The sequence below is a fragment of the Ips typographus genome, linkage group LG11 (genome assembly GCF_016097725.1).
Source record: "Ips typographus isolate SLU linkage group LG11, UJ_Ityp_2.0, whole genome shotgun sequence".
Classification (NCBI taxonomy): domain Eukaryota; kingdom Metazoa; phylum Arthropoda; class Insecta; order Coleoptera; family Curculionidae; genus Ips; species Ips typographus.
Genome location: NC_138432.1, coordinates 10,151,138 through 10,164,348, shown reverse-complemented (window position 1 = coordinate 10,164,348; position 13,211 = coordinate 10,151,138). Strand labels below are relative to the sequence as shown.

The window sequence follows — 13,211 nt, the reverse complement described above, 5'->3', positions numbered from 1 at the left end:
CTCATTTCAAGAGGCCTTTTAATTGCGTAACCTTTTAATGCACTAACCCACTTAATAACACTTGATGCTGCATTCAGAGCTGTTGAAAATGTCTCCATTATTACAAGTTTTCGTAGGTTTCTTACTGTTAGTGTCTATAGCCAACACGTCAGGTAAGTGGTCTTTCAACCCAACAGATTTCCACAAAAGTGTAATTTAGGCACTGCCGACTCGGACGAGCCTCAAGAAGTGCAACATGCAGTTTGCAAGATTTTTACCAAGGATATTGAGGCGACAGCCAAAGCCACTGTAACCAGACGCTTAAAAAGTGTTTACCCCAGTAAGTTAAATCCTGTATAACTTCACTTTGTATATACAATAACAACTTGTGTAGAAGAACTGCAATCTAAACTAGACAAAGTCCAGGAGGAACTTAATGAGATTAAACAATTATTGCACACAGTGCTTGGTAAAACCTACCACACAGACAAGCTTACAAATACTACTTTAAACTTCAAAACTGTGGAGCCTGACTATCGAGATGAAGATAACTGGGACAGTGAACAAAATGAAATTGCATTATTCAATGACACTATTGTGGACAGTTCTGAAGGTTCTTTGTACTTTTATTACTGGAAAATACTGGACATTATTCATGTTTTAAGTAGAAAAAACAGTTACATGTCCAGCCCTACTTTTGAACTTATGGGTATTAAAATCACACTCATCATCACACCCAAGTAACCATTGACATTTTTTAGGACACACTCTACGCGTCAATTTCTATCCTTATTACGCTAATGATGGTGTTGCAATCATGCTGAAACCGGACAGTAATTCATTTTTAAAGAAACACAAAATTATATTATTGGGACAGAAAAACCCTCAGAGTAGCATATCATCCAATTTGCTTTACCGTCTAATGAATAAAGAGGCAGTGTTTAAAATCCAACCAGAAATGCTGGATGATAACTTCATATTTAATAACAGTTTGATTGTTAAAGTAAAAATATATTTAAATTAAAATGACTGTTAACAGCCAAAAGTAAGTTTCAGGACTGGGACAGTTTATTAGTGTTTAGGTAGTGGAAATTATAGTATGTGATGTAATACAAAAAAAGTAATAAAAGTATATCACAACCTGAATTTAAAATTAGAAGCAATTTAAAAGGCAACTAATTATTACTTTTACAAAGCATTAAGCTAAGCAAATATAGAAAGCTTGATTATAATTAAAAAGTTGTGTAAATTAAAGCTGGAATCACCAAATACTTTATAAAGAGAGTATTATAACTCATCATTTAAATCATAATCCTCCTCTGGAAAGTCTCCAATTTCAACACAAGTAGGTTTAACAAGAGCTCCATATTTATCAACACACTGAAAGTATCTTTTCCCTTTCACACTAAAAGATACCATCAGTGGCTTTATAAATACAACAGATTAGAAAAGTGCTTACCTTCCATCATGTTTCCCCACTGGTTCATCATATTTGACCCCAACCCAGTAGCCTTGCAGTCCCTCAACCGGTCCAGTATACATAACAGTACCCAATCTGGTAGGTGCATTTGCTACAGACACTTTACACCTGGACCCCACTTGGATACTTTCAGTCAAACTTTTTTCTTGCCTTTCTTGTTCTTCCTTGCTCTTCTGGTAATCTTCATTGTATTTACCTGGATGAAAACATTGTACAGTAAATATCACTTAAATAGGGCAGATAATACCTATTTTATTTTTCATTAAAAAGTTTTTGACAGTATCATCTCGTTTTGCATAATCTTCTTCAGACAGTTCAAACTTGGGAACATTTTCAGTGTCAAACTCGTTGCTTATCAGAAAATCGTCCACAACGTGCAGTCTCATTCCATCTTCAAGTGGATAAAAGCCTACCAGTTGGTTATTATCACTCAGTAGGGTAACAAACTTGTTGTCTTTGTTGTAGGCCTCCACCTTCATTGTTTGACAACTTCCTCCAGTCATTAATTCCAATTTAGCCTGGAAAAAAAAACGAAACACCATTCAGTTCTAACGTTCAAGCCTGCATGTAAATTACAGAAAACCACCCACCTTCAGGTCGGCCACGGTAATGTCTTTGGGAAAACGTTTTTCGCCAAAAGACACATCGTTTTTGGACGTGGACACTTGTAAATTTACAAAATCGGACGTTATTACTTTCACCTCGCCCATTTTTTTAAAGCTTTTCTTTATAGAAAGCCGGCAGAAAACCCCAAAAGAAAACACACTGAAAAATTTACTAGAAATGTCAGTGTAATGGTAACCTAACCTCAAAGTTCTGTCAAAAATATTGACGGTTAGTATTGTTTGCATTCGTTTTAGGCGCGCAGAGCTTTTTTGACGTCACAATGACGTTGTTTGACAATTGGTCAATCTATGGTTTTGCCAAATTACGTCATCGTGACGTCAAAAACGCCCTGCTCGCTCTATGGAGCTTCAAAACGATTGCGGCCAGGATCGATATTTTAAACTAAGCCTTGATTGGTCAAAAAAGTAGTCTTCAAACTCAAATTTTACATGACAGAAAGAAAACACAACAAATGTTTTTGAACCTTTACTATTACTTAAAACAATAACAACACTACATAAACATAACAAATAAAAGGGTACACTTTAAGGCACTTTTAGTGGGGCAAAATCACTTTGTACAGTCTTGTATTTACTAAATACTCTGAGGGTTAACTAGAACATTGCAAATTTCATTGAAATCCGTCACAAACCATTTAGCTTTCTCTTTGACCGCCGGCCGAATAATGTTGCCCCCATAACCTATAAAAGCGTCAGCAGGAGGCGCCGCCTCCAAGTCTGTCACCCCATCTCCAATTAAAACTAGATTTTTATAGTTGTAGGTTTGTTTGAGGTGTTGTATGACCAGGCCTTTGCCTCCACTTTTCGAGGTTGGTTGCGTATCGTCAAATCCTGCATACTCGCCAGTAAAGTAGAATTTCAGTCTATTGGCAAATATATGATCCTGGGGGATTTTTAGTTGTTCAGCTATGGGGCTGATGATGGAGCGGAAGCCCCCTGAAATTAGATAAACCGGGACGTTTCGACTTTGCAGTAAATTCACTAACTGTTTGATTCCTGGCGTTAAAGTGGGGGGAGAAGTGAGAATAAAGCTCTTCACATCTCCCATTGTAGGTTTGATTATGTCCAGGCGAAGCTTTAATGCTTCCTGGAAAGTCATTGAGCCACCCATCGCTTGGGTGGTTAACCTAGCCACTTCAGGACCTTTTCCACAATATTTTGCCAATTCATCAATACCTTCTTCACGAATAACCGTCGAATCCACATCAAAACAAACACAATCAACTTTCTTCAACACCACAAACACCTCCTCCAACATTATGTTAGTCAATTTGGCCCGTTTTGCATTGATCATTCAAACCGAAAATTGAAAGTGCCACTATTGAAGCAAAACCTTAATACCACCAGCTGTGAGGATAACAAACCACTGAAGATAATAGCAGCACTTTCATAATTTGAACTTTGTCCATTTGCCGCAATTAGTGACGTTGATATTTACTTTTACTGGGCAGCAAAATGAATTTTAAATTTGACCTAAATTAATGATAATAATAATAACAAAACGAAAAAATAACAATAGTGAAGATAGGCGAATCTTCTTTGTTGTTGTTGCGTCACAAATCGATCCATAAAAATCGGTTGTGTCATAGCAGTGCCACCTATCATAATATTAAACAACTAGAACTAAAATGGGTGAATGTTAACCCTTAAATTAGTTTAAATTGAAATTCTAATATCCTTCAGCCATTGTTCTTCAACTATAAGCTCCGTACAAATATGTTCTCTATACCAATTGTTGCAAAACAGACAATGAAAACAGTCCTGGAATATGTTGGCCTAATCTGTGCGCCCTCTATCGAAATTCAAATGAAATAGTCAGATGTAAAAGTGAGGTTAAGTTAAACATTTTGTTTATAATGGTTTACATAATATGCGGTTTTTTAGGTGATTTATTGTGTTTAAGCTTTCAAAAAAAGAATTTGAGTTGTACTTAGACCTCATTGCCCATCAAAAAGTACTAAATTACAATATGGAACAAGGTAGGTATTTTGCACATTTAAGCATGCCAGTCTCTAAGTTGTGTACTTCCAGTTTAATTATCCACATACAAACTAAAAATTGAATGAGTTTTACGTAATCCAGCACTAAAAACAACAACACCTCTAAAAATACGCCAATATAGATTATTAATAACTCGAACTGGCAAAAACATCTATTTATTTGACTCATAGGTCGTATTGTGCCTTTGGTTATTCAATTTTCAGCCACTACCAGTACTAACTGCAACCATACTGTTAATATGCCGGTAAAAAAAGAGGCGGTTGCCGCAGGTACCACCATACACCGGGAAAAACCTTTTGTCTGTGTGTTGAGTGCCAAGTATCGATCAGAGTGTTGCGATTTTTGTTTTACAAAGTAAAATCTGCATGAAAAGTTTTTTTTCTAATGCCAATTGATATTACGAGTGTTTGTAGGGCGGCCGAATTGCTCAAGTGTTCCAGTTGTAAATATGTGTATTACTGTGGTAAGCTGTGTCAGAAAAACGGATGGTCAGTTCATAAACAGGAATGTCAGAAACTCAAAAGTGTGGCTCCTAGAGTATTGCCAGACGCTGCCAGAATGTTGTATAGGTTGTTGAAGCGATTAGAAAATGGTGGAACCACTGTTAAGGGTTATTACACTGAGAAACAGTATAGGGTTTGGAGGGATTTAATGTCACGTAGGTGGTGTGGGTTTGTTTACAATTTTCACTAAAAGGAATCTTGCAGATTATCCTGAATTAAAAAGTGATAAACGTCGCATGGAGCATATTAACGTTCTTTATGGGTTGTTAACTGACTTTTTGCAGGATGGCGAACTCTTACCGAACATGTCCGAATTTATGGGAATTTACGGAAGGGTTGGTAGCGCAACCACCAGTTGAAAATCACCATTAAACGCTTTAAAAACAATTTCAGATGTGTGTTAACAGTTTTAATGTTTGCAATCAAGAGTTGCAGAGCTTAGGAACTGGAATTTATTTAGGGGCTTCCATAATTGACCATTCTTGTCAACCTAACGCGCTCGCGCTGTTTGAAGGAACCACCCTCGCAATTAGAATCTTACAAGAAATGCCTGTATTAGACTGGTCTAAGGTTAGAATAAGTTACATAGATGTGATGGCGTCCACTGAGGAGAGACAAAGACAACTCCTAGAAACCTACTATTTTCTGTGTGACTGTCCTAAATGTTTAGCACCTGAAAATCGACTGGAGATGTTTGGAGCGTGCTGTCAGAACTCTTGTGAAGGTATTGTGGATGTGAGCCAAGACTGGCAATGCACCAAATGTGCTAAAAAACTCACTAACGAAGCGGTCGATCATTTCAAGTCAGTGGTGGAGTTTACTGAAATGCATTTGAACAGTATGAAAACCACAATTTGTATCCTTTTTTTGGAATTTGATTTCAATCACAGACCCAGACAAGCTGATAAAATCTTTAACAATAACAGCAGACTTAGATGTGTGCAAAATCTGTTTGAAAAAACATAAAGGAGTTTTAAATCAATTTCATTTGAGGCATGTCAAAGTGCTGGATTTGGCTTTTGAAGCCAGCATAGACCTGGAAGACTTTGATTCCGCTTTAGAAAACGGATTGGAGCTAATCCACAGCTACCGGTAAGCCAAAATATCTCCTAGTATCTAATTTTCTTTCTTAATTCGTTTCCAGAAAGTACTACCCAACCATTCACCCTTTAACAGGTTTACTACATTTAAAACTAAGCAAACTGCTTCTCTACAAAGATAGAACAATGGAAGGTATTCAACATTTAAGAAAAGCCTGCGATATATTAAAAATTACTCATTCAGTTAATAGTTCCCTTTATAAGACTGAAGTTGTACCCTTGATTCAACAATGTAGAAGTATGTTAAATGGTGTTAAATAAACTTTCAGTTATTTACAATTACAAACGTTTTGCCCATCCCTAGTTCCAAACTTTCGATTGACAGCTGACAGACTTTTAATTTGACAATCAGCTGAGCCATATTGATGGCAAACAGGTGAAAAAAAATGTAAATACAAAGGTGAATGATAATAATAATAATAAAGCGTTTTTAAAGGTTTTTCCGGACAAAACAGTCACTGAAATTTGTAGTGTCATACGGTGCCCTGCGCCTACATAAAAATTACCGAGTGTTAACCATTTGAATTGAGATGGGATAATGTTGTTTGAAGGACAGGGTTATCTCTAGGATAGTTTCAAGTGTGACCATTATGGAACATAAGTCAGCCAGTACTTTGGAGAAAAAAATCAGATTTGGACAGTCAACTAAGTTATTTAGGCAGGATAACAAAGTAGAGGATTTATGGAAAGATCATAGTAAAACTAGTGGGGATGAATTGGATTCTGTTAAGCATGGTAAGGGATACCATATGGTGACTGGAATGTCAAATGCTTAACCGGGTATTTTTAAGATAACACTCCGTCCTTGTTGTCCTTCTTAAAGTCAGAGGTGACACGTGAATATATGCTGGAGAATGATGAGGAAAGATTTAGTGCTGGACGGGAGAAGTTTTACTTATTCATGAAAATACCTAAAGAAGTAGAGAAATTCATGTTGTATGGTGTACTACACTGTATAGACAGTTTCCTATTTATATACACTTATTTACCTGTTAGAGTAGTGTTGGCTTTGTGGGCCCTGATTACCAGACCTTTGTCAAAATGTTTTGGGTTAGTACTCCCCAAGTTTGGAAATTTTTAGCAATTTTCAGAGTTTGCAGGTTAGTGAGTCGGAAAAACCGGACTATTTTATCCCCAGCAGAAGTCTGTGATTTGCTCAAAGCAGTGATTTTAATTTGTTGCCTAATGGTTTTATGGGTGGTTGACACCAACATGCTCTACCATTTAATTAAAAGCCAGTCAGTTATTAAGCTGTACATTTTCTATAACATGTTGGATGTGGGGGATAAATTGTTAATTTCCTTGGGTCAAGACACTTTAGATGCATTACTGTGGACTGCAACAGAGCCCAAAGGCAGGAAACGTGAGCATTTGGGACTTATCCCACATCTGTTTCTTGCCATTATTTATGTTGGTATCCTTTTTAATTGACTCATATGTAGGTAAAAGCAGTTAAAAATTACGTTCCTTAAGACATATTTCAGTTATGCACAGTATTCTAATACTATTCCAAGCTACCACCTTAAGTGTGGCAGTAAATGCTAACAACAAAGCTTTGCTGACAATAATGATGTCCAACAATGTAATTTTAGTACATCAGTAAATTTGGCCTGATAATTGGGTTTATAGTTTGTAGAATTAAAAGGCAGCGTTTTCAAGAAGTTTGATAAAAACAACCTGTTCCAAGTGTCCTGCAGTGACGTAAGGGAGCGTTTTCACCTTGTAGTGTTGCTTTTCATTGTAATTTTACAAACAATGAAAGGCTACAAATGGGACAACATTGATATTTTGTGGCCTTTGATTTATAACGCTATTTCCGTCCTAATTGCCGAGGTTTTTGTGGATTGGATTAAACACGCTTTTATAACCCGGTTTGTAGTTTTGTTTCAGCTTAAAGTTTTAATTCAATAAGTTTTTGAATAGGTTTAACGAGTTAAACATCGACGTTTATAGAGACTATCGGACTAGCATAGCCTACGATTTGAATCACAAACTGGAAAAACAGGCGTTTTCCGGTCATTCCGATATTGTTGCCAGAAGAATGGGTTTCATAGCCCTACCTTTGGGTATATTATTTGCAAGGGTTTTTTTCGCTTCTGTTGATATTTGCAACGTACCAGCCACTATAATATTCATTATTGGGTTGGTTAATAAACTTGCACCCATGGACAGTATAATCCTAATTCACTTTTACCACTTAGGTATATTTGGGTGTGGTCCTGGAAAATTCTAATCACAATCATAATTTTCGGCAAGGCTTCCAGCATTATCGCTCAACACAAACTGGAAAGAAGCCCTATAAACTCTTCCAGAGAGTCAAAGTACAGAAGTGTAGCGACCAGCCCTCAACATTTGGTTCTGCAGGGACAACCTCGCAAAAATTTAGGTTCTTATATCTCTCTCATTCTAAAATAATGAATCCACCAACTCGTATTGATTGTAAATTTAGAAAACGCGGACGATTTGACATTTCCGAACGATTTGAGCGCGTCGTCTGCCATTTTCGCCAACAGCACCGTGGATTTGAAGGAGGTTACCCTGAACGAGGAAATGCTGAAAGTGAACGGTGAAGACGCTCGAATTGAACCACTCCCCGACGATATAGTGACTCGTAGCGTACCAAACATCAAAAAAGAATTGAGGGAAGTGGACGACGAGTTGAAAAACGAAGTTGAAACGTTGAAAAAAAGCGAGAGCGAACCTAGTTTGGTCAATCTTACCGATAACCAAGTTTAGGGTGTTCAAAAAGCTTTGCTGTGATTTTTTCCAAGAAAAACTGTATTTTGTATGATTAAAAATGTTTAAAACCCGTTGTAGTGTTATAGATGTGGCTTAAACTAGTTGAAAAAACCACCGTATGGCGCTGTGTACCTTAACTTCTTAAACACACATTTGAATTTTCTGAATAACATGATTTGTAACCCACTCGTCCGAAATTGATTTTGAATCACTTATAGTTCAAGAAAACAGTAAAATTACTCACCAAAAGCTTCAAGAACACTTCTGTAAGCATTTGCAAACGCACCGGTTTCTACACTGCGTTGGCAACGATTTCATGACATTTTGTGATTTGTTAACTGGAGGATTACTATATTGACACTTTACAGTATCTCGTCGTGACTATATCGAACCTTTTTACACCATTAAAACTAGATTTCTAGTAATCTGAACTTAAAACACATTTTTAGAGTTTCAAAACTAAATTCACCATTTTGCCCTATGACGTAAACGTCAGAAATGTCTGTCATTCGTCAATTGATCCTACTGTAACGAGTCTAAAGCAAGCTAACTTTACCTAGAGAAGACATACAAGTTTTTCATAAGTTGTAGATTAACTTAAGTAAACTTTTGGAGACTTGCAGGCATCTTTAACAATCACACAATGAGTGTTAATGGCTGCTACCAGATGTCGCAAACTGATCCTCAGTTTTTAAACTGATCTTTTAAAGTGATTTTTTTTCCTAACATAGTTAAAGTGACTGTACTGCTGCTTGCCTATATGGGTAATAAAAATTCAAGGCTCGTTAAATTGACATAACGCAAAGGATATACAAATGTGAATTCCATGAAGTAAACAGTATATTATTACGTTTAATAAATTCCACGTCCTTGATGCCGTCGAGGCTACTGCATATGTCCTTTTGGTCGTGTAAGTATTTATTATTGTTTCTTTACAGTGGCGTCGTGGTAAAATAAATAAATGGAGCAAGAACAAATCAACAAATTTCCTTCAAGACCTGCTATATCCGTTCACCTGTTAGAAAGAAACTTTAATGAGACCGGTTCGGTACGAGCGGAGCGGCATCAGCATCCTTCTCATTTTTTTCTCGATGAAAACCGCATTTAAGTTACATTTCTTTGACTTCCTGTTTGCGTCGTCGTCTCGGCAAAAAAACCATTCCTCCGGCAATGGTCTCGTTTCTCTACGGCCCTAAATTGACATGCCGAATGGCCAGTGAAAGGTTGGCCACGTTCAGTTCCGAGGAGAAATAACGTTATAAGGCAAGAGTATCACGTCATAATGTTCACGGATAACATCGATGGATTCCTGCACATAACTCCGATATGTATGTGGCGCATATATCCCTATAGCACGGACAGGAAATGACTTCTTCAGCATTCTGATTACTCGCAACTCTCATCCATGTACGGTGTGTTCTAAAATGCTGCTGTCACTGTCAATCAAGCTTTTGTCACTTTGTTGAATTGCGTATAACATCTAACTATTTCTGGTGTGATAAGAAAAACTTGTTAATTATACTGTTTAGTTTAATAAATATCGAATATTGTAATACAGATGGCACTAGAAAAAAAATGACTAGATTTAGTAGGTGGTGGTAACAATATGTCACATGTCAAAATTGTAAGGTCGGCGTTGCCAGTTGTCAACCGTGGAACCCTCTTCGAATATCTACATTTATGTAAAAAACTCGGATTGTCAGAACTAACTTCTATATTTATATAACTCACCCAGTCGCAATACGGTACGCACTCCCTGAGAAGCTGGTCTAAAGCGTTAATGTAGTCAATGGCGTATAACAAGGTTTTCACTTTGCTCACCCTTTTCCCTCTACAATTATCAACTTAAGACACTTGAACAAAAATAAATTCAATTGGCGCACCTGGTATTTTGTATCGGAACCGCACTTCTCAATTTGACAAAAGCCTGATTGACAGCCTGCACTCGTTTTCTTTCTCTGGCATTGCGTTTGGCAACCACATGAGGCGGTTTTTGTTTGACTTTAAAAGAACCGACGTCACTGTGGTCACTCAGCCACTCTGACTCTTGCCCCTGAAAGTCCATGTTAAGTTGACCTTTTGCCGGCTTGAACTAAACTACGAAAAAGATGAGCACTTTTTTAAAAGGTGGTTTAATCTTGGGCTCGTGCTGTTCTACCCGCATTTTACACCTGGGCATTGTTATTGGTTCGTAATGATGGTGTGTGTGGTATCTAAAATTTTTTGGGCGGAAAATTTCAGCTGCCCCTGGGTTGCTTATTAACGGGTTGAGTTTCGAGAGTAATGGCAATCAACGCCAAAGAAGAATGTCAATAATTTAGCTAATTACCTCGTGATGATCATGTAATTAATTTAAGAAGAAAACCAGTGACTTTTTGACAAGGGGATTACCGGTGGCTTTTTTAAACCAGGTAATTACAGCAAAATGGAAACCGGTATATTGGCTCAGAGGCGCCCTAAACCCTTTAACCCAAATGAGCTGTGTACTTGTATCTTATGGGATTGTATATACCAAAGAGACAGTAAACTACTAGGAGAGGCTGTTGAAACTACAATTAACCACATTATGAGGATGTAATCACAGGAAGAAGAGGTGAGACGAGTCGCCTGTGTGCGGAAGTACTTTATCGACATGGCAAATATTTTTCAACATTTAATAAGTAGATTCTCGGAATCTTCGAGCCGTTCATGTGGGAATACCGTGAAGACATGACTGTTTCTGGGTAGGGCTCGCGTTTATACTGAATACTAAAACCTCAACACTGATGGCTGATGATTCATTCCGCATTTTAAGTATAAAAAAAAAAACGTTCATCCCTGTCATGGTGGAGGAAATCCCCACTATCAACTTAAAATTCACTAAACGTACCAACCATCAGATTATTATTATTGCAAAAAGCTGGTGCATGTCGTGTCGTACAACGATTCCGTTGTACGTACAACTCGGTTTAATAAATTAACAATGCCGAAACTCGGCCTGAATGCAAACAGGCCTTATTTGACGGACGTCGCCCCCACTAAAGGTCGCGAACCACCCACACCCCGACAATAGCGTTATCGCGATTTCTGGCCGACGCCGCATCTCTCTAAAACCTGGTAGCTTCCTTACCCACGAATTACGTCAAATTACGTAAAGAGGGAAAGTAGCACGAGGCCCGCATTGGATAATTTGCTCCACTGATCTAAACTGGCAAATGTGCGAACACGGCCTAAAATACCAATCTTCCGCGTGTAGCAAAATCCAGGTGTCGATAATAATTAAATACTGATTTTTTAATGATCGGCGTTGGCGTTTGGTTGTAAAGCAGCTGAAATGTTTTCGTTAACCCATCTGGACGAATTGACCACCTGGTCAAAATAATCACTGTCTTTGGGTAGTCTAACATAGCATTAGTATCACAATTATTATTACAAAACTATTAGCATTGCAAAAATACTAATATTACTAAACATATTTTGTTAATGTGTTTTTAAAGACTGAAACGAGTGTGCAATGCAAATACTAGAGGGACTTTACAGCAGTAAAAAAATATAAGAAAGAATTTTCTACCAACTCATGTCACTATCATCTGTCACTCACAAAGTCCTAACCTAACCTAAAATTGGTGTGAATATTGGATCACTAGATATCATGGCATCTAGATTCATGGATCTATAAATTCAAAACACATTTGACGCATATGATCCTGTCAACTGTCACTTTAATAGAAATCTTTCATGCTAAGTCTAAATGTGCAGCTGTGATTGACACAAATGAGAATTAAACGACTCAACAGTAGAATGCCATAAACTCATAACTAAAACGGACATTTACTAGCGTGTTACGTGAATTATTACGTACTGCAGTCCCCCATTTTTTTTTTGCGCGCGGATCCGATAAAACGACGTTACGTCACCGCGCTCTGTGTATATACTCGACAGGCGGAAATATAGGCAACACACGGAACAATATGGCGCTGTAACACTTAAACCGCTAATAATAATTGCTCGGCCTACTTTTCGCACACGTTACGTTTAACAAGAAATACAGCAGACCATATTATTTAATCACCCTTTACCATGTCATATCGGTTGACTTTTTCACGATTGTTACAATTAAGGCGATCGTATGATAGAGAGGGAGCTCAATTGACTTTAACTTCCACTGACGCCATGTTGATTAATTTTACAAGCCCGGAATTTTTATCATCCGCGACCTGTGTGAACTTTTCAATTGGCCCCATTACGGCTCGTTACCAGCAATAATAAATCCGCCATCATTGAGAATCATCTTAAAGTGACGAGTTGGCAACGTGGCGTCCCGCATTCGGAATGCGCTCGAGGCGATCTCTCGTAGGAAGGAAGGAAAGCCGAGTCGGGTGGTAAGGAAAGAGGAGGAGGGGCGGGTCGTACCGAGATGCTGGATCAGTCGCTGACCTTGCAAGGATCGGGCCTACCGCGGTACCATGCCACGTTGCCACATCTCTATTGAATCACTTTTTAATCCGTACTCTCTCGTTAAAGTTTGATGATTAAAGCAAACTGACTTACAACTTTTGTTTAAACATCGAACTCTTTTACCGAGATTTAAAGTTATAAGTTTGTCACTGACTTTACGGTGGTACCATGGTGAAGGTGGCAACGTTGCCTTCTCAGAAACCGGACCCAGTACGCCATCGAACCAAGTCAACCGGATGTGGCTGAACAAAAACGACAGAAAAGAATCTCAACGCCGTGAAGATGATGATGGTACCTTCCATATCTTATCATCTCTCTCCAGCACGTTAAATTATCTTCTTTCCTT

The 13,211-nt window shown here is 37.9% G+C and overlaps 6 protein-coding genes across 12 annotated transcripts; 3 read left to right on the top strand and 3 right to left on the bottom strand.

The window, feature by feature from the left end:
• Positions 1-15: 15 nt before the first annotated feature.
• Positions 16-1,125, top strand: LOC145735740 (uncharacterized). The gene is made up of 4 exons (XM_081989783.1): positions 16-152; positions 200-319; positions 374-688; positions 741-1,125. Exons 1-4 carry the CDS (start codon positions 65-67, stop codon positions 1,001-1,003), a joined length of 786 nt encoding a protein of 261 aa, XP_081845909.1. The 5' UTR covers positions 16-64; the 3' UTR covers positions 1,004-1,125.
• Tbcb (tubulin-binding cofactor B) lies at positions 1,026-8,822 on the bottom strand. Of its 2 annotated transcripts, none has more exons than XM_081989781.1 (4): positions 8,673-8,822; positions 1,707-1,977; positions 1,439-1,655; positions 1,026-1,384 (listed from the first exon to the last, which is right to left on the bottom strand). In XM_081989781.1, the coding sequence occupies exons 1-4, from the start codon at positions 8,700-8,702 to the stop codon at positions 1,267-1,269; spliced, it is 636 nt and encodes a 211-aa protein (XP_081845907.1). In that variant the 5' UTR covers positions 8,703-8,822; the 3' UTR covers positions 1,026-1,266. The 2 variants fall into 2 exon arrangements, with proteins under 2 accessions (XP_081845907.1, XP_081845906.1); XM_081989780.1 differs by lacking the exon at positions 8,673-8,822 and adding an exon at positions 2,050-2,266.
• aay (phosphoserine phosphatase) lies at positions 2,539-3,623 on the bottom strand. The gene has a single exon (XM_081989784.1). It carries the CDS (start codon positions 3,377-3,379, stop codon positions 2,660-2,662), a length of 720 nt encoding a protein of 239 aa, XP_081845910.1. The 5' UTR covers positions 3,380-3,623; the 3' UTR covers positions 2,539-2,659.
• Positions 3,919-6,249, top strand: LOC145735722 (histone-lysine N-methyltransferase SMYD3-like). Of its 6 annotated transcripts, none has more exons than XM_081989727.1 (9): positions 3,972-4,064; positions 4,117-4,440; positions 4,500-4,744; positions 4,794-4,924; positions 4,983-5,445; positions 5,516-5,681; positions 5,734-5,927; positions 5,994-6,065; positions 6,126-6,246. In XM_081989727.1, the coding sequence occupies exons 2-8, from the start codon at positions 4,325-4,327 to the stop codon at positions 6,032-6,034; spliced, it is 1,356 nt and encodes a 451-aa protein (XP_081845853.1). In that variant the 5' UTR covers positions 3,972-4,064; positions 4,117-4,324; the 3' UTR covers positions 6,035-6,065; positions 6,126-6,246. The 6 variants fall into 6 exon arrangements, with proteins under 6 accessions (XP_081845850.1, XP_081845849.1, XP_081845853.1 ...); XM_081989726.1 differs by having other exon boundaries at positions 3,988-4,064; positions 4,290-4,440; positions 6,126-6,248; XM_081989721.1 differs by having other exon boundaries at positions 4,040-4,064; positions 4,257-4,440; positions 6,126-6,249.
• On the top strand, positions 6,280-8,499 carry LOC145735717 (protein TAPT1 homolog). Its single transcript, XM_081989713.1, has 8 exons — positions 6,280-6,424; positions 6,481-6,739; positions 6,790-7,103; positions 7,174-7,271; positions 7,319-7,560; positions 7,613-7,831; positions 7,891-8,075; positions 8,139-8,499. Exons 1-8 carry the CDS (start codon positions 6,280-6,282, stop codon positions 8,423-8,425), a joined length of 1,749 nt encoding a protein of 582 aa, XP_081845839.1. The 3' UTR covers positions 8,426-8,499.
• Positions 8,823-9,287: 465 nt separating the features above from the next.
• On the bottom strand, positions 9,288-12,660 carry LOC145735744 (achaete-scute homolog 1a-like). Its single transcript, XM_081989790.1, has 3 exons — positions 10,312-12,660; positions 10,160-10,259; positions 9,288-10,100 (listed from the first exon to the last, which is right to left on the bottom strand). The coding sequence occupies exons 1-3, from the start codon at positions 10,491-10,493 to the stop codon at positions 10,038-10,040; spliced, it is 345 nt and encodes a 114-aa protein (XP_081845916.1). The 5' UTR covers positions 10,494-12,660; the 3' UTR covers positions 9,288-10,037.
• Positions 12,661-13,211: the final 551 nt, after the last annotated feature.

Bases quoted from the DNA above. Each gene is read 5' to 3' on its own strand.
- LOC145735740 (XM_081989783.1), top strand. From the start codon at position 65: ATGCTGCATTCAGAGCTGTTGAAAATGTCTCCATTATTACAAGTTTTC. The intron at 153-199 runs GTAAGTGGTCTT...AGTGTAATTTAG, and splicing joins GTCTATAGCCAACACGTCAG to GCACTGCCGACTCGGACGAG. The intron at 320-373 runs GTAAGTTAAATC...CAACTTGTGTAG, and splicing joins CTTAAAAAGTGTTTACCCCA to AAGAACTGCAATCTAAACTA.
- LOC145735717 (XM_081989713.1), top strand. From the start codon at position 6,280: ATGGAACATAAGTCAGCCAGTACTTTGGAGAAAAAAATCAGATTTGGA. The intron at 7,561-7,612 runs GTTTGTAGTTTT...GTTTTTGAATAG, and splicing joins AAACACGCTTTTATAACCCG to GTTTAACGAGTTAAACATCG. The intron at 8,076-8,138 runs GTTCTTATATCT...TTGTAAATTTAG, and splicing joins ACAACCTCGCAAAAATTTAG to AAAACGCGGACGATTTGACA.
- aay (XM_081989784.1), bottom strand. From the start codon at position 3,379: ATGATCAATGCAAAACGGGCCAAATTGACTAACATAATGTTGGAGGAG.
- LOC145735744 (XM_081989790.1), bottom strand. From the start codon at position 10,493: ATGGACTTTCAGGGGCAAGAGTCAGAGTGGCTGAGTGACCACAGTGAC. The intron at 10,260-10,311 runs GTGCGCCAATTG...TGATAATTGTAG, and splicing joins GTTCCGATACAAAATACCAG to AGGGAAAAGGGTGAGCAAAG. The intron at 10,101-10,159 runs GTGAGTTATATA...ACATAAATGTAG, and splicing joins GCGTACCGTATTGCGACTGG to ATATTCGAAGAGGGTTCCAC.
- Tbcb (XM_081989780.1), bottom strand. From the start codon at position 2,169: ATGGGCGAGGTGAAAGTAATAACGTCCGATTTTGTAAATTTACAAGTG. The intron at 1,978-2,049 runs GTGGGTGGTTTT...TTTTTTTTCCAG, and splicing joins TTACCGTGGCCGACCTGAAG to GCTAAATTGGAATTAATGAC. The intron at 1,656-1,706 runs GTATTATCTGCC...GTTTTCATCCAG, and splicing joins TTTAATGAAAAATAAAATAG to GTAAATACAATGAAGATTAC.
- LOC145735722 (XM_081989721.1), top strand. The intron at 5,446-5,515 runs GTATCCTTTTTT...TAACAATAACAG, and splicing joins CAGTATGAAAACCACAATTT to CAGACTTAGATGTGTGCAAA. The intron at 5,928-5,993 runs GTATGTTAAATG...GCCCATCCCTAG, and splicing joins CTTGATTCAACAATGTAGAA to TTCCAAACTTTCGATTGACA.